The sequence below is a fragment of the Patagioenas fasciata genome, chromosome 5, assembly GCF_037038585.1.
Source record: "Patagioenas fasciata isolate bPatFas1 chromosome 5, bPatFas1.hap1, whole genome shotgun sequence".
Taxonomy (NCBI): Eukaryota; Metazoa; Chordata; class Aves; order Columbiformes; family Columbidae; genus Patagioenas; species Patagioenas fasciata.
Genome location: NC_092524.1, coordinates 2,741,393 through 2,761,393, shown reverse-complemented (window position 1 = coordinate 2,761,393; position 20,001 = coordinate 2,741,393). Strand labels below are relative to the sequence as shown.

At 37.6% G+C, this 20,001-nt stretch overlaps 1 protein-coding gene across 4 annotated transcripts in view; it reads right to left on the bottom strand.

Annotated features, from left to right (window-relative positions):
- The window catches only part of SHANK2 (SH3 and multiple ankyrin repeat domains 2), a 313,850-nt gene that overhangs the window by 235,273 nt on the left and 58,576 nt on the right, over positions 1 to 20,001 (bottom strand). For all 4 annotated transcript variants that reach the window (XM_071808790.1, XM_071808789.1, XM_065839072.2 and 1 more), the window contains exon 12: positions 7,011 to 7,077. In XM_071808790.1, the coding sequence (XP_071664891.1) occupies positions 7,011 to 7,077 (67 nt within the window). The remainder of the gene's footprint in view (positions 1 to 7,010; positions 7,078 to 20,001) is intronic.

Sequence of the window (20,001 nt, the reverse complement as noted above, 5' to 3'; positions counted from 1 at the left end):
CCTCACCACCCTTCAGAGGAAAACAGAAAAATAATAGCAACAAATTTACTTCATACCAATCAATATTTGTTTGGTTGTAACTCAGCTTAAAAGTCATGAATGTAGCTGTTTTTTTCCTATGGACATGAGAAACAATGATTAATTTTGCAGAGGTGTCTTAAAGAAACTGCAAAAGGGAACATAGGACTATGACAATCTACCAAACAAAATGCATTTAAAATGTCAGCAATTAAGATCTTGTTTTTGCCACTTGGATTAAACTAATATCATGCTTTTTCCTCATTAAAATTGCATATGAAACAGGTTACTATTTTTCACGTTCAAATGGCAAACACACAAGGCTATAATACACACTTGTGTCCCTTTTGCTTCTATTAAGTAACATGTGATAAATATAGAACAAGTCATCGCATGCTGCTGACGGTTGTGTAGATTTTTAAGTCTTTTGATTTACTGCCTTTTCTTGTTTCTGCTTTTACCTTTCTCAACATGATTTCTCCTAACTTGAGAAGTATTCTGCAGGCATTTGATTTCTGAAAATCCAAATTACTACCTGGTTCCCGAAACCGAAATAGATAAGTAAACAACCAGAATATTCATTGGGCTGGCTAGCATTTAATAAAAACACTTGCAGCTGAAAACCCAAGAATGCTGACCTCAATCACTCTCATCTAATTCAAGGAAATGGGTTAGAAAAGCAGTTTTACCACAAACCAACTAATACCCTTGTCTTTTGAAAGACTTGTTTTGCTAATTCCACAACAAAACGCGTATTTCTTAAAATGTTTACATTCACAATTCCAATCAAAATAAATACTTTTACTCATACTTAAAACCCATCTTATTTAAAAGCAATTGCCCGCTGTGGAATAGGTATATTTTAAAGGGTAAGCCCACCACATTAGCAGACTTTCAATATTTAAAATAAGAAAGAAAGGAAAAATATCTGTGTGAAACATCACAAACACATATCTCGGCATAATTATAGAGAATACAGGAACTCTGACTTGAAGCCTAGCAACAGTATCCAAGTATTAGTTAGTCTGCTAATCAACTACCAAAAACTCGCACACCAGCTCCATGTGTTTCATTCTTTCAAAAGCAAAAAAGGAAACAAAAATAAGCAAACAAAAGAGCCCTATCGCTTCCGAGCTGCTGAAGGACAAGATGCACAATATAAAACAAACCTTGTTCACTTGAGGAAGAACAACCCATGTCATTTAATCCATCTGAAATTTCATCTCATCACAAAGAACCAAGGCAAAAAGAGAGATTTAAAAATAGGTTATCCGAGTCAAAGGATTATCGGCTTGCAACCTGCTTAATATCTGCGTATCTGTATCTAATGAAAGCTTCGGTATTCTCACATATATGACTGGGTTTTGTACCTCCATCCTATAGAAGCCATAGTAAATTCTGTATAGCAAATGCTTCCTAAATCTGCTGTGCTCATTTACTCACAGACAGCTGCAGGCTGGATGAAAACAATCAGGGATTAACTTTCCTGTTCATCACATCTTTTAATCCATTACTTCCTCTTAGTTTGCAATAAATAAATGCATGAAGTTAAATAAATTACAAATGCGCTATAGCTAGTTAGAAGAAAAAAAAAGCTTAAAAAGGAATATTATTATTATTATTATTTTAATGATGTGTAGCTGCTGTGCTGTACATCAGGAGTATATGTAATGTCTTCCTCAAAGCAGAAGAGGGAACAACAGTCACTGAGCTGCAAGACGCTTCTGGGTTCCAAAGACTTTCAAAATTAGTGATAATTAAAATAAGCTGCTTTGATGTTGTTATTATTCCTCGAAAAACTAATTTGGGGGTATGATGAATAGAAATAATCTGAGAAGCTATACTAAGTATTTCATACAGCTTGTAAAACAAGTTTCTAAGTACCTTATGGTAATAGGTTTGCTTGCTTTATGAAAAATATTATTTTAATTTGTTTCAAATAGGATTACTTTTTAAATGATACTGTAATATTCATTCACCTTTCAAACATCTGTCAAGGGAAAATAAAAGGAATTCCCTTATGTTTAGAACCTCCTAAAAGAAATAAATACAATGAAATCTGGATCCTGTTTTCAGTCCTTTACCGATATCCTTTTTCCCTCTTCTCTGAATCCTTTATGTTTGATTTGGTCTTACAAAACTGCATTAACCTTGACTGAAATAAGACTAAGGTGAACTTCCCCTGTTAATGACAGTAAGGTGGCTTTCATTGCACTAAGCCACAGGAATGGTTTGCAAGGCTTTTTTTCTCAGTTTGCTTCTGAAGATGGCAACACCAAGTTAAGAAAAAAATCTGTGCTAAATACTTTTCATGCTGCTGTTTCAACAAACCGGTCACCCAGACAACTTATGTGTTACCTGAGGTGGAAAGATTGATGGGCAATTGATGGTGGGAAAGGCAGGGAAGAAGTGACTTGCAGATAGAAGAAGGTGGAGCACGTGCGAGGGAACCCACACGGTTTTGAATGTTCAGAGGGAAAGGTCAATTTTTCTTAATAGGACTAAATAACAGATTTTTATGCTGGTATCGCAGCTAAGTGGAAGCAGGTTCCGCAAAACTCCACTTTGTTGAGAGACACAAGGGCTTCCTGCCAAAAAGGAATATGAAGATCTCAAAGTGCAATCTCACTGGAACATTCACTCACTACAGATCAGAGTCAAGAGAAGAGTCAGCGGGTTGGGATTCTGGGTCTCACCCCTCATTTCCTCATGAGCTTCTTTGTGAAATTATCCAAGAGACAGACCTGCACCCATCCAGAATGAGGGTGTGGGAGAAACCAGGCTGTTCAGACTGAAGAAACAATGTGAAGATGGGTGGGTAGGTAGGACCATTGTGGGACATGGTCTTCAACCAACATGCTGCTAAGCTTCTACCAGCTCTGCCCCTCCTGATGGTTTTGAAACCCTAAATGATCTTGTTTGTCTTGAAATACACTCAGCTTGGACAACTGAATGGTCTCTATAGCACATTTTTATGTAGCTGAGAAATCTTATCAGCAAAATCTCCTCTTTCTTTTCCTCAGATGACCAGGTAGGGACTCCTTGGATTATTCAGGTTGCCAATGGCACCCACATCATCTGTTCTGGAGACAAATATCAAACCATTTTGCTTCTATAACAGGGAACCAGACAGACTTCATCTCTCTGGCTAAACACATTCGCTTTACAATTAAATAAAAATAAAAAGGAGGAAAAATCTCCATGGGATTTGATCTGCAGAACCAAAATTTAGTAGTTCTGCTGTAAATTAGAATTTTCTACTGCTAAAGGATACCCTGGTCATTTCCCACCCGAGCTGCTTCTCCATCATCTTCATCAAGAGGGATAGTCTTGGAATTATAATCTGGCACAGATCCAGGCCAAGAAGAAAATAAATATATATATACACACATTTCTTTGAAGACACGCAATTCAACCTCTTCTAAACTGAACAATCCCAGACTTTGCGTACACCTTAAAATGGCATTTACTCTAAATGACAGTGAAATATAATTGGCAGGCAAAGGTGGAGTAGATAATAAGTGATATATCCAGCACTTCAGCCCATAAATTTATTTTTCTGGAGCTCTTGTGGACCGGTTCATTGAGATTTAGTGCTCTGGCTGTCAGCACCATGCAGACTCATCCCTTTCCTCGGCAATTCCCTCATTGCATGCAAAGGTTGAGCGACGATCTCTGCCCCCGAACAAAGCAGCTCCAGCACCGCAACGCGCGGCACAGGACCATGAATCACCCGCGTTACATTACTGTTAAATCCTTCTAATTGCAGTTTTGGCAACGTTACTTGAAACAGCTTTGTGACTACTGACAAACTGGAAGACACCCACATAATACATTCTGCATCCAAAGTACAAGCGACTTCCTACTGCAATAGTTTAAGACAACAAAATTATCTAAGAATAAAAAGTTAATTAGCACATGTCAAAACAGATGGACACGGACACTGGAGAGATTTCAGGCAAATATTATTTTTCAGATTTCAGATACTTCTGTTTGACAAATTTTGTCACCAGACAAAATACTGCTCTTGAAACTACTAAGTTAGGTCCAACCTCCCATCACTACTACCAGTTAAAATTTTCCCATCCTTAAGACAACATACCAAGGAAAGTTGCTAGATTCTTTCGAAAAAAAATAGTATTGCTACTTATATTATTTAGCTGTATCTTAGGCTTGCATTCAAAAAGCATCTCTAGCAAAAGATACTGTGTATGAAAATCACTAAAAGCTAAAAGGTTAGGTCAGAAATCTTCCAAGAATGGTGAAGTTTTTTGCAGTGAATCTAGAGCAATGGGGAGTTTTTCCCAAACCAGCCTCTCCTCCCAGCGAATGCTCCTGCAAATAACCATGAATGTCATTGAGTAGCTTACTATGAAATGATTGACCAGCTCATCATCTGCCAGCTTAAACCTTGATAGAAAAAAAGAGACCCAGTCAAAGCTGCACATATTGCAAAACATTTCCCATGGTTATAACTTATTTCTTATTACATGAGTCTAAAATAATTACATAATATAAAGTAATTAAAATTATTAAATGAGCCTAAAATAATAGCAAGGTTTAATGGACCGGTTCAATATCAAAATTCAATATCTAACCAACAAAACACTTTCTGGGGGATGAAAGATGAAACGTTTCTCAAGAGATTTCATAGTACAATCTGTCCTTCTTCATGAGGATGCTTCTCAAGCTCTTTGCTATTCCTGCCCACTCTGTTGCCTCTGGGCTCTAAGAAGGTACATTACTCAAATGATATATGTTGGAATACATCCAAAACTACATGAATATAGTGAATAACCAGACAACTAAGTAAAAAAAAAGCCAACTTGTTGAAGTTTAAATGCTGACATTATTCTGCACGTTCATCATCACACTGGCTCTCAGGCTTTCTGTTTAGGATATTGTTCTTTGATTCTTTGATTTTTATTTTTAATTTTATATTTTTTCAACTGGGAAACATTCCCAGAAACAGACATTTTGATGACTTCACTTTTTTTTTTTTTTAGTAATAAATCCTAAGGGACAAATGTCCGGGTAAATTAAATTAGCTGGGAGAAAACAATGCCACATAACACTTATTCTTTAAGACAAATCTATCCATTTAAATAGTTGTGTTCAGTCCACCACCACCTTGCAAAAAACGCAAGTAAATCACGGAAGCATCAATATTTCTATTTTTCAGTGGAAAAGTTGAGGCATCAGCAAAATGTTGAGAATCTTCCCACAGAGTGTATTTTCTAATCGTTTTTGTAGAAACCACCAAATCCTACAGAAAGCTTTTAGTTTCAGCAATAAGTTTCACCCAAAGGCTCCGTTGCGTGGCCACCTCTTGTTTCCAAGACTGACCCTTCTCCATCTACTTCATAACTCAAGTCCAAATTCTCTCACATATTGACATAACTTGGACCCCACACTCACCAGGGGAAAGGAAAAGCAGTGCAGAACTCGTCACTCCAAAAAATAATAATATCAACATCAATAGTTTCATGCAAACCAGGTTAAGAGGCTATTGCAAGCGTACTCTGTTACTTTTACTTTACAGTTACTCATAATTAATCAATATCAGCAACTCATCCCAGCATAATCAATACCAGCAACTCATTTACTGTTTTTTTCTTTTAACATACACAGCTATTTTAAGAGGAAAAAGCCCATTCAGAGACACATAAAACGTAATACTATGTATTGTCTATGTGCAGTACTTGTTCTGCACTGACTCTACACACAAGCCAAATATCAAGAACTTAGATGGCAGAAATGAAGGGAACATTTGAATCTAAACAACCATTTCCTTTCAACGTCTTCACAAAGGTATAAAACCAGTATTCACATGTAAATACAAACAAGAAGCTCACCCTATTAGTAATAACTGGCTCATTTTTAGTTAATTTTTTACATCAGATTTTTGATGGATACAGAAGGATAAAGACTTCTTGCATGGAATGTAACTATCCCACTATCTCAGGTAAAAACCTCCCAAATTCACTACGAACTTTTATGTATTAGTATGACTTTTACACAAAACCTTTACGCAATGTGTCCTCAGTTTCCCCAACGCATACTGCAAAGAGTTGAATGTATGGAAGTGCATGGAATTTTTAACTATATCCCTGCAGATCATAGACGATCAGGAAGGGAAATGGAACAGAGGTCTTAATCCAGAGCAATTCTTTCACAGTCCTGAAGTTTCATGTGATCTGGCCTAGTTTTCTCCAAAAGTTAAATACTATAAAGTCATAGATTTGCATCACTGAGTTAAATCAGCGCAGACGACTAATAGAGACCCTCCTGCTTCAAAAGGAATGCCTTTTTCTGTTCAACTTCAGGACATTCCTGGGGAACTTTAATTAACTTGAATTAAAGCATTTTGATTCATTTTAATTAAACTGCATTAGAAATCACTTTTATCAAACTGGTCCTGATTTTAATGGCAAAACTTCTCTATGGAAAAAGAACTTCTAAAAGTCTTAAGGTTTCTTATCAAGTCCATGATGCTTGTCACCAGCCTTCACCCAGTGCCACACACCAAGCTGGGAGGAAATGGTTTTATGGATCTGGATAGACAGTTTCTGCCATATAATCATTTAATTGCAGAGAAGCATCTTTCTTTATCTTCTTCTTCTGATCAATTATTCCGCCTTGAGAATTGCTTTAGGCTGATGCCAAAACATCCTGCAAAAGCCAATTTGGCTCTTCCAGGTATGTGAGTGTGTATTGAATCTGTTACAAACTGTCACATTTACACTTATCAAGCATCTACCAGTCTTTCGCATTACTTCGCAAATTTACATTTTCAGAGCATATTTTGAAAACATTTCAGCTTCTTCTCTATTTTTATTTTAAACAGAAAAGTTCCTTCTAAAATCTCCCTGAAACAATACTGTCATCAGCCCTGTAATCAGACCTCACATAGAATCACATTTAACATCTTTGCAAAATTATGGCTTAAGCACGTATAACTTATTTGCAGTGTCTGTAAATATTTTGCTTACCAATATCAGCTTCCCTGTGATTCTTGATATATTCAGCGAGCTCAAAATTCCCCGCTATTATAGCCACCTAAGGGATTGTAAAATAGTTACAATTAACATATTGTCATCGCTTATTAAGTAGGAAAATACGCATGTTGCATTACTGAGAAACATCATACAAACCCATTTGCATTTCACAAAGCGGAGTAACAGTTTATTACTTCCATTCCGCAACTACAACACCACAATAAATTTCTGAAACGATGTTGGGAAACTGTATCTCAATCTATTTGGAAGCAGCACTCTTGGTCCCTTGGTTCCTTATTTACTAAGAATTCTGTGATCGTAGATGTCTCGGGAGATTGAGAAGAGCTGCGGTTTTTCACGTTGTGCCAGTCAAAACCAGCAGTGAACATTAAACACACCATCCCCAAAGCTCTGGGAGCTGCCTGGATGTGTGGAGAACGCTCGGAGAGACACGTTGATGATATTATTTCCCTTTAATTGCTCCTGCCTCACCACTTACCTGAACAATGAGAACAGGAGCTACAATGCAACTCCGTGGGATAACCAGGGAAGAAGTACCAAGAACAAAAACGACTAAAAAGAGAGGAGCTGGAAAAGTGTATGCATATGTATGGAATTAAAAGCGCTTTAATAAATACAGTTCTAAAATAATAATTTTCTTTTTTCATCCATTTCTTGGTTGTCAAACACAGATGTGTAGCTATCGATTCTGAATTTTCATCTCAATGGGCTTAAAAAGAGAAATATTTCCATTGGATCTGAGTAAGGAGATTTGGTTGTGCCATCGTCGTCTTCTCACTTTTCCTTCTCCCCCTATTTTTGTCCAGAATATTCAGCAATTGCCTTTTAAAACGTACAACGGAACATACCATTTATCAGCTTCTGAAGCCAGGTTTTCCCCCCAGTTTTTTTTTTTTTAATGCTTTTCAGGTTCTGTCCTTTTTTTCTTGGCAAATTGTTTCTTGTTTCATTAAAAATTTCTATCCAACATAAAGGCTAAATACAGTAATTATGTTTTCATTTCAAGTCTACCTATTTCTTGGCAGAAATCCTATTTCAGGTTTGTATAGCACCTAGCAGTTATACCCAATACGCATATACTTGTGTTTTAAAATAATCCTCAGCAGGCAGCCATGAGCGTGGTATGTGCTGTATAATCATTTTTATCCTTTAAATAATTAACCCACATATAATATCACCATACTTACTAGTGAAAATCTTGTAATTATTTTGTCATTACAATATTAAGAGGAAGGAAACACTTTGTTTTGGGCACTTCTCAGTTGTGTTACATTGAATGTTGATGGATTCTTGGACGCAAAATGCATTATTATGAATCAATAACACTGGTTCAACTCAATCCCACTTCCATTTTTAGAATGCAGTTAAAAAAATAAAGTGTGTTTCTTCTCAGATATAAGACTTTCGCATGCCTTAATATCAGAGGTCAGAACCAGAGGTAGATGGGTGCCCTTCCACCTCATTGCCAACAGTGGCAATTACCCACTTGGAAAATACTATTTTAACCATTAGTAAGAAGCCCTTTATTCCAGGAACTACTCCTGAAATAAACTGCTTCTCAGCATGGAGAAGGTACCAGAATCCGGCCCCAGCCTCCTCTGTGCAGCTTCTATAAGTGGAATTCGTGATGCTCCCTGGCAAACCATGCAAGTGACAGCAGAGCCCTACGAACGCTCTCAATTTCACATTCTGCAGCCTGGCTTGGTTTAGGTTCATAAAAGCAACATTTGTGTGTAGATCGGGGCTTTTCTCTAAATCATAAGGAAGCAATAATACCTTTCTTCAACATTAAAATTTGTTAAATTCAAGCCAGTGACAGGCAGCTTGCTAGACAGCAGCCGCGTCACTCAAATAGAAGAATATTTGATACAGAATAGATCTTAAAACTCAAGTATAAACATGTTGTTCAAGTGCTAAAGACATTTTATTACTTGAAGAAAGGTATTGCCAGATAACTAAGAGACAGCTTGACAGAGAATTCTTCCTGTACTTGCTTCTGAATACAGCACTAGATTCAGCAAGCTTAAGGTATCATTCCCCTCAATTTAATTTACTTCAATTTGCTAAAAACAGCATGCAAAATTCTAACAGCAAAAATGAAGGGAAAATATGCTAGGATCTAAAGAAAGCAAGGAAAAATTTTAAAGTACAAATATTTCTTGGCATAACATCAATGTACTTCACTCAAATTTGATGGGTAAAGAGTGTGGGAGAAAGAAGTCAGAGAAAAGTCTGAAAGATATAAAATTATACTCATTCAATTTAGCAAAGCACAGCAACCATAGCCTCTTTTCCATCAACATTTATCTTGAACCAAAGTCATGGCGTGTTCAAATGCAAGAGTAAGCGTGAGTGCATTAGGGCAAGTGAATGGGCTTCACAAGATCCAGGGCTTGAACCAAATTAAGGTGGTGTAAAGTCTCCCCTTAATTAAGAATAAAACTGAATCAGAATCTTACTAACGTTCTATAATTGTATTAAATTTCTTTGTACCTTAGAAAAAAAAATGCTAATGTAGCATTAGTAATAACAGAAAACATGCTTCATCATTTAAATATTTTTAAGTAGTCATACTTTGCCTTTCAGAGCATCCTGTAGACAAGCGCTAGTTTCTAATTCAGAGCTTATGGCAGGAAAGAAGGTTTTAGTTGGGGTTTTTTTGGGTCACAAGACTTCTCTTCTTGACAGTGAAAAAGTAGCACAGCCAGCAAAACCACAGTGCAAGGTTGGGGGTTTTTTTGCAGTTCCAATAGGAACTGGATTCCAGTCATCCAAATGCATCACATGCATGTTTACAGACATGAAATATCACCATGGAAGGCTGGAGGTAGCACTTTACAACTAGAAGCTATCCACAGACTCTTTTATGCTGAAGCTTCAAAAATTGGAGCTTTTTAAAAGCTGCACATACAGAATTCACTAGAATTCAGCTTCTTTCGTTCCTGTAGCAAACCTCCTTTCATTTTGTTCTTCTGGCGCAAACAAGACACTTATCTTAGATCAAAAATCCACGTGTGCTTAGTCACATTATTCTGTAAACCTGATAAAACCTGTTTATGCATCATTTGAAAAAAAAGATAAAACAACCTCTCATCTACAATTTCTACCAAAAGCTGGATTTTTTTTGCCCTGCTGCACTGACATTTGGTTGGGATCGCTGCCATATCGTCTACTGTACAATACAGAGACCAGAAACCCTCTTGGGGTTTTTTTAAATCATCATCAGATGCAATTTTATATTAATGATAGTAACCAAAGTGAATCGTTTCTCAGCTCCCTCCCCTCCAAGTTTAACTGACCCCACCAAGGCTGTTAAAACAGGCAACTAATTATTTTCAGGTTCCATTTGATAACAGACATGACTGACTTGAATAAACAGATACACTTACAAGAGGAAAGCAAGCAGAAAGTAAAGCTAAGGATGAAAACCTATCTCAGGAGGAGGTAATTCATACAAAATAAAAATGAGGGTGAAGCCATGCAGTTAGAGTGGTGGTATCACCTCCTATTTCCACAATATTCCATCTTCATAATGTCAAGGTAACTAAAAGTCAATGGAGTCACTGAAAGGGGTCAGAGCTGAGTGATGCTCGCAGGGCTGTGAAACACCAAGTCATGGGGTTAACAACCCTCCGGGCAAGGAGACGAGAGCAGCTTGTCACTGCCAGGGTCCATCACACACAGCGTGACCAGGAATCCTGTGTTTATACACATATTTGCCCTGCCTTGGTAGAAGGAAAAAGCTTGTTACAGTCACCCCATCATCTCACAGACAGATGTTTCCTTCAAATGATGGAACCAGTTCCAGTGGTTCACTATTCATCACACCAGGCAATGCCAGATGCTCTGCCACCAATTTAGCGAGGAAGTTTAATCGGCACTTGGCAAGTTGCTATGGACGGTAACTAAGTGACAAGTAGAAGTAGAAACTTGAATGAATGAAGTAGCTGTGATGCAGAGGCTGGGGAGGAGACATGGGCACCAGACATGGGCACCCCATGATTTCTAGTCCAGCATCGGGCATGGGATGAGGAAAGAAACCTCAGAACTGGTGAGGCAGCTTTAGAAGGGCATTTCTTTCTCCTGGTTTTCTGATCTTCGCAGTCAGAAACGTTCCCTCTGGGTAAGTTTTTAAACTGGCTTTCAGAAGTCAATTCAGAAATTAAACACAATGTGCCTGGTCTCGCCTAACAAAGAAATTTACTTTAACAATGGCAAATAAGACTTCTCTGTGTAAACAGTGAAACCTGACAGATGTCCAGTTACACATTTCAGGGCAGAGCTTTATAGAGTTTTCAGACTCTGGACCAGATACCAGTTGCAGCACTGAGTCACCAGCGTCTCTTTTCAGCCTCACAAATGCAGTTGTCAATATATCAATTACTTACATTAGAGTATTTAGATTTTTCTTAATTGTGATTAACGCAGCGCTTTGTTTCTTTCGGGAAATTGGAAATTATATATACACTTTACCTGTCATTAACCTTTCACAATTGATTTGTTTTCCATTTTTGAAATGCATCACAGGTAGAGTTTATATTAAATTAGAGCAGGATCTTTGCAGTCTGTTAGCAAACACAATTTTAGAGCTTTACAGGTTAGTCCCTGAAAGGCAAGCACCAAAACTGTTATTACATTATCGCTCATTGGAACAAACTGCTCCACACAAGAAGAAAACTTGCAATTGCAATGAGTTCAGGTGTGGCATTATAAGTTAAAGGAGATAGCTCTAACCCAGGGCAAAATGCAACTTCAGTCTTGACTTTGCTCAGTCTCAGCCAAGCCGTAAAAGCACAGATGGATACAGAGGATGCTCTGAGGTCCATCAACCTACACGCTCCCATCTTCAGGTGAAGATGCAACACCACTCAGAGAATGACACCGTAGCTGTAACAATCTCCAGAAATTGCCTTCCACTTAAACCACAGACTTAAAAAAATCATTAATTGTTTATTGTGCCACTAAGGACTAAGTTATTTTAACAATGAAGAAGCGCCATTCAAGCAGGTGTTATGCAATAGGATTCACAACGGCCAGAGACTCATGAGGAATTAACACAAGTGGTTATAGGAGGAATGGTTGGGATCACCTCCTTAATCAAAAGACCACCTGAAAAGCTCTTCCATGTGTCATAATTAGGACATGCTTTCTTAATATTAAGAATATAAGGAATGTATAATAAGCATTCGTTTCCAGACAAAAAACGTATCAACAATTCACTCCATAAATGCAAGAGCAAGAAAAAAGATGATGATCCAACAGTAAGGCAATCTCCAAACCATTCCTTTATAATCACAGAAACCTTTTGAATTCGGTATGAAAATCAAAAAGTGCTTATTGTGGGGCACAGAAAAGGTAACATAGTTCAACTTCAACATATTTGTAGCATGTCCTCCCGAAAGAAAAGCTCTCCCTAGTAAAACAAAGAGGTAAAGGATTTTTGGAGTCTAAAGGCACTTTGCGGTTTGTCACCGGGTGCCATCGAGGACAGAGCACTCACCCACCAGCACATTAGGAAATTAAATGGAGGTTTTGAAGTGCAAAGACCCAGCTCTCAGTGCAGCACACAGCACCACGAGGTCCCATCCCTGATAAACAGTGACACAAAATCATGCCCTGCAGACTCCAGAAAATTAAAATAAAATCTTAGATCGATATACATTAATTTCTCTCATATATGAGCACAGCATGTAGAATTTAAAACTCTCTTCAGTGGTACAGATGGAGTTCGGTTTGGAAAAGCAAGAAGCAATCTGTGTTCCACACTTCTTTTCTATAGGTGTGGGAGAAGAAATGTACTGATCAAACGCTATTGGTCTCCTCTGCAATTTCAGAGAGCTTGTACGTGAAGGAATATTTATTTATTCAATGAACACAAGAACATATATCGAATTCAGTTCCCTTTGGAAATGCATTCTGTTCTAATTCCTCAACAAAACGTGACAATTTGGCAAGCGTTGTTCTGAGCTCAAATCACAACATAGCCTTTAGGTATTTTCAATTAAAGATGACATTAAGAATTCAATAAATACAACAAAATGTTGGGTTTTTTTTTTCTGAACCAGTTGGAAAATTCTATACAGTTACAATAACAATATAATCTAAAATAGAAATGCTGAATAATCATGAATTCTGTATTCTAATTTCCAAAATCAAAGGGCAAACTATCGTCCCACATTTTATAGTTGCATTGATTACAGTTGATTTTTTACTTCAAGGCTACAACATTGTAAAATAGAACTAGCAGAAGCTTCTTAGTTCACCTCATTATAAAATGAAACCAAACGCTTGATTAATATACTATTAATATCACTAATTTACTCTCTTTCTCACCCCACTCCTGAATATATATAATATGGATGACATGAAACACGACCTCAAGAAGACACATATGTTTACCTTATGGAGACACACACTTCTATTTACACTCCAAAACTTTATTAAAAAGTAATCAGTTTTGAAGTTGGGATGTAATGCATCTCATTAGAAATCTGTCAGAAGCAAATTGCTATTTAGAGACTTTTATAGTTGTGTTATACTTTGTACATATAATAAGGTAATTATGTTTTTGTTGGAAATATAGCAGAACTAAAAGGTTTTATTTGATAAAGTAGAACGAATTAATAAAATTGATTTTATCAATTTGAAGCTTTATTTCAGGTGTAACGAGTATCAGTAAAACTCAGTGAAATAAGATATACATAGAATAAAGAAAAGCAGTAAAATTTAAACTTTTTTTCGTTAAATAAGTCAGTAAAGATTTATATTAAGTGCAGAAATAACCTACATTCTCTACCAGGACAATAAAATGCTGGCAATTTTCCTAAATTACCCTACAGTAATGTTATGAGAGACTATAAGTAAAAAATCGTACTCAGCATCTTCATACCTGTTTCTTTCCCGGACAGAAAATAATTCCTAATTATTTTAATGATATAATGTAATACAAGCTTAATATGATGCATTTTGAAATGAACTAGCTTTGTATATTAATCTATCTGATGTTCAGTAGATGGCAAAATATCAGCAACCATCACCTTTAATCTTCTTGAAACTTGCTTAATTTAAACCCCAAAGTATATTTCTTTCTTCTTTTTCCTTCTAGTCTCCGCTTTCTATTTCATCAGATAGTAGGATTAGCTTTACCTTTTGGATGTTTTCTGTACGTTATCTGCTTGAAAGACAATTTCATCTTCACCAGTTCTTGATACAACAAAGCACAATAATGTTACTATCCTTTAAATAGTCCTTTGGAGACAGTTTCTTCACCACTGAGTTTTTTTTCCTCCAAAAGCATGCTACTGCTACTGTTCCCAAATTTGCCAGCACACGTTAGCATACTGTGTACAAAAATCTCTTAGCAACAATATCTTAGTGTCTAACATTTTCCTTCTTCCAACTATGATTCACGGAGCCATCTGTAGTCAGATATTGACATGCAGGATCTTAAAATAGATACCTTGCATTTGCTCAACAACTAGTTTTAGCAGCTGAAAATATAAATTATGGGAAAGGGCCAATATTTCTTTGAGGCTCTTCATCGTTCCCTTGATCGTTTTAGCACCGGTTAAACAAAGGCTCGCCACCATGGCTTTGCCTTAGCGGGAAGGTCAAAGGATTCCTGCTTTGCAGAGCACTTGCATAACCCCTCCAAGCAATCCCAACGGTTTCCCTGGTGAGGATCACCTCATGATGGTACCTTGGTTATTTTTCAATAATAATCAAAGACTAGGGGTTTAAACTTCAAGTATTGCTACGTGCAGCACTAAGATCTAAGCATTTTTCACGCCCTTGGACCCTCAACCTCACGGGAAGTGCCCTACAATGGTTGGGTCAAGCTCAATGTCCTAGCTGGGCCATGACAGAGATTCTCCAGCACCGCCTACTGTAGGGAATACAACGGTGTCCCGTTTTCTGTTCAGGGAATGGAAAACAATTACAAGCAGAGCCTCCCAAGCACTGGTTTTGCCTCCCAAAACTCTTACAAAGTTTTCACTCAAAAGATAAAGCACCTTGTTTTCAGCTACAGCAAATTATCTATTAGTAGCTAAAGACTTTGCGCAACACAAGTTATTTGTTGCAATGCGAGGTGCAATTTGGTATAACTTAAAAGAATAGCAGGGCACTATAATCAGGAAATGTTAATGAAAAATAAGCCTGTTCAGTAGAATGGGTTATATAGAAAGATTTGGTAGTATGGCTTTGAAACAATCTTAAGTGAAGCTCAAGAAACATTTTCCAACCCAGCGACATCAAACAAAATCTTACCCAGTTCAAAAGAACTAGGATTTTACCCTAAATATTTCTGAGCAACTAATATTTTTTAAATAAGCAAATACACAATGGTGTGCATCCGAATAGAGGACATGTACTTCGTTGTGTATTATTAAAAAAGTACACCGCAAGCACAACAGTGCTGACACATTTTCACTGCAAAAATGCTGGTTTTGCTTGCAAGAGATTTTACAATCCCTATGGGTCTTTCTGAAATACCCTCAGTAGCCATGGAACAGTGCCAGAGCTGACTGGTCAAGTGAATTCAAGCCAAAATTAAGAGAAGACTATCGCACTGAATTACCTCTTGTTAGTCTCTTTGTGTCCTGCAGCACTGTCCTAGCAGGACTCTATACTGGATCGACACCTTAAATGCCTGTAGGCAGCCTTGTTCATGGTCCAACAACCTTATTATGACTTAAAGTAGAATCTGTATTTTATTTTACACCCTTCTTTCACGAACATCCACAACTGCATTCTTAAAACTTGACTGCTCTTCACAAACAAGCCACAACCGAATATCTTCAGATTAAACTAAACCTGCATGGACACTGAGATATAAAAAACAAAATCTAAGTGCCTTGCTCACAACACGTGAGCAAATCACTGCTAAATCATCTCACTCTCAGTTTTGAAATGCAAACTAAACTCCTATGACAAAAGGATCCGGTGTTATGCAAGAACCAGCTTGCCAGAAAACGTTGAACTGAATACGCCGGCAATTCGATTAAAGTTACCACGAAACATGTCAGAAAGCAACAATGGAACATGCAGGCATATTCAGCCCAGGCACAACTTCACTGATGCGTGGCATTCTTTTATTTCTTCCTGTTTCTTTAGATAAGAAATAACTAAGATTTCTAGGTTACCCCACTTGGTACAGATTGTATTAAGCCTCCTCCACGGCCACTGCATGTATTGGGAAATTTAGTGTTTATTTCTATTTTAAAAGTAGGGGGGAAAAAATTACACCTTCTTGCTTCTCTACTCAAATGCCACCTAGCAAGTCAGATGTGTTTTTCTATGCCTGTGTTTTAATAATTAATACAGCAAAGAAAAAGCAAACAGTGTGATACATGCGCATTTACAACTGCAGACTCATTCCACGGGAAAATCTAGCTCAAGCTGGAAAGAGCCATCAAAATCCAGTTATTACATAATCCTTATTACTGCTACATGGACGAGCAGCAATTTCAAGGGAGTATTTACTAAAAGCAGATAAAGCCAGGTTGCAGCATCAGATAAATCAGATAAGACAGAGCCAGTAATAAAATTGACTTAATTTTCTTCCTGCCCCCAAAATAATATGCTAAATTAAAAAGCCATGAAATGCAATCTTCTTCAGCAGAACTCTTTTAGAAGAAGACTGAGAAAGTGTGCTGTTTGCTAGGTTTTGCTTTCCTGGAAATGACACTAAATGTTGGATTACACAGAAAATTCAGCTAACGCGTCTATAGGTCTGTGCTGCTGCATGGTAAAAACTTCCAGCTCTGAAAGCTGCTATATTAGCAGCTTCTTCCCCAAACACTCTCAGAAAAATGTCTTCCTACTCACAGCAGGCAGTAGATACTGCCCACTGTTTCACAATAAAAACTGTTTATGGGATTCAGTTCTGCAAACACTTAATAACACAGCGTTGTTTCAGCTGCTAACCCGAATGGTTGAAAATGCCTTTTGAAAGCCCTTAGGATAAAATGCATCAGGTTAATAAAATACTATGATTATTATACCTAATACATTTGGTGGATTTGTTCCAAGTCCTGTGGGTTAACTATAATAAAACCTTTGGAAACAGCAGCCTGGTTAAAGTCAATGCCAATAACATCCTGTGCTGAAGAGGGCCATGCGATGGCAGTGTATGCCAACTGCTTGTCAGGAACGTTCCCAAGAAGATGTTAAGTTTGTCCTAAACACATAGATCCTCTGTTTTTAGAAGCAACAAGAACTCGCTCAGTTATTTGCAGAAATGAGCACTGAATAGCCTGTATAGTCATGTAAAAGCAAGATATGATGCCACCACATCAGCTTTCCGTCACAACTCTGGTCATTAATCTGTATTTGCAGGTTGAAGTGCCCACAAGTCCCACACACAGGCTGTGCTCAGCATCACCCGGACATAAAATCAAACTATCGCTGCCCAGAATCCAAGTGTAAGTTCAAACAATCGCAGAATAATTTGGGTTGAAGGGACCTTCCCAGCTCCCCCAGTGCCACCCCTGCCATGACAGGGACATCTTCACCAGCTCAGGGTGCTCAGAGCCCCATCCAGCCTGGCCTGGGATGTCTCCAGGGATGGTTCATCCACCACCTCTCTGGCCAACCTGGGCCAGGCTCCCACCACCCTCATCATAAAACATTTCTTCCTTACATCAAGTTTGAAGTTGTGACAATCACTTTGGATGCAGCGGACAGAGGAACACAGGAGGACACCTCTGGGTATCCTGGTCATGGTGGTAGAAGTAGCCTCAGCACAAAAGGTGGATTTTCAGTTTCTCTGATATTTCTGGTTCGTTACTATTGACTAATTCAACCGGCGTCACTAAAGCTATTACACAGACAAAATTGTGGCATACGAAATGTAATAAGGTATCACGTCTTACCGAGAAACTGAATGGTATTAATATCTCAAAATAACATGGTCTGACAATAAGAAAAACTTAAGTGCAGCAGCTTACAACAAGCATGCTTATCTATGGCTTGTGAAACAAATTTTCCACAAGGTTTAACCTTATTATACTATACATACAGGTACAGGAATGAGGAATTTCTGAAAAAACAACATCTCTCATCTCTCCTGCAGTTAAATCTGGAAAATAATCTGATATAATGTACCTTTCTGCAAGAACACTGAGAAAAAAATACTGGATATCTGTCACTCTCTGAATGTTCATATGGTGCCTATCATTTCCATTTCAATACACGTAAAACCCTGGCAACAATGCAATTCAAATAAATGGACATTTTATATTAATCTTTATCCATTTCTTTGTATTGCGTTGTTGCCTGACTTAGGACTAATGGGGTTTTTTTGATGTCTTAGAAACACAACATTTATTCACCCCATATTTGCTCTAAGCCAATAAATATACTAAAACTTCTTCTGACAGACACAACAATTGAATAAAGTATTCTCAACAACAAGATTTAAAATGCTCTTTTTAGCTATAGAAAAACAATACGCACAGTTGTCCCAGTTGATCCTTTTACAAGGACAAGACACGTGTGACCGCTCAGTTAAGACCAGACTATTTAAGAACTTACCCTTGCTGCCTTCGCTTCTAGGATACAGTATAAATAAAATCACAGGAGCAATATCCAATCGTGTTATCAAAATCCTACAATTAAATTAAGATTACACAAATCCCCAATTGCCTCTTGCAACTTCACCCATGACAACTAATTGCGTCTGAATCACACACGAGCCTTTCTTCCTTTGAGGCAAGAACTGATAGTGACCTTTACAATTTAGTTTACTTAATTTGTTTCCTTTTATAACCCAGTTTCAGTTGCTTCTGAGCGTTTGGAAGTTTATCCATTTGGCAGCAAAGCAAACAGATTGGCTCTGAGCTACCTCAGAGAGGCTCTTTTTCCCAGGGAATTCTACTGCATGTGAGAACACCTGAGGCATTTCAGCTGGACACCCTTGTCTGAGCAAGGGAAAAGAAGCGAAAAAGATAAAAACATCATTTAATTTCTTTATGTTTTACTCTATTACTTCCATTTGCCTGATTTCTGAAAAAACCAAGGGTTGAGACAAAGGTTAGGAGTGATCAGCCACCACTACGCAAACCATCACTGGGTCAAGGTGAATTAATTTCAACCTTATTCTACACCCATATATCTTTTTCTGCTCCTGTATCTCTTGCTATATCCAGTCCTTACCAAGCCAAGTGTTAATGAAAGCCCCTTCGGCTGAATTTTCACAAGTAGCTGCAACATCTTCAGTAGTTGTTGAGGTAGAAGCACCTTTGTTGTCTCCTGTTCTCAGCAAGAGTATTGCGGCTGCCTAACAGTTTGTCAATAGCTCAAAATTGACAAAAGCGGGAAATCTGCTGAAAATCGAGGTCACCTCTAACCTGCCATCAAGCACTTTCTTCTTCAAGTGTCTCTTGGAACAGTATCTCATATCCTTACTGTTCTCAGGAATATTTGCTTTTGTTAACATTTCCCCTAATGCCCTAACAACACATCAGCACCGCAAAGGCGTAAATATGCCCAAGGCAATGTGTAAAACTGCTCAAAAGCCTATTTGTCCCAGAAGAATGTGTGTTCCTCTGTATAAATAGCACTTCAATGTAAGTGATGAGAAAACACATCCTAACTAATCGTTGTTCGCATCTGGATATATCATCACCATCACCTTTGGTTTTTTAAATTTTAATAATGTCTTCTTAAGAAATTCCATTGAGTAGGCCTCCACATATACATACTGACACACTATTTTTATTTTTAAAGGAAAAAAACTATATTTTGTTCTGGTCTGGTCACTTGTGTAAAATTAAAAACGCTAATTGCAACTCTTACTAATACCTCTACGTCTAAGCCTTAAAAAGCCATTCTGCAGAAAATTTTATTACACTTATCCTAGTACTTTTGGGCTATTTACATGACTAAAACCTTAAATCTCTTCCTATCAATATCTAAATACCACAAATACTGAGTAAGTGTGAATTAGACTTTATACTCTTCC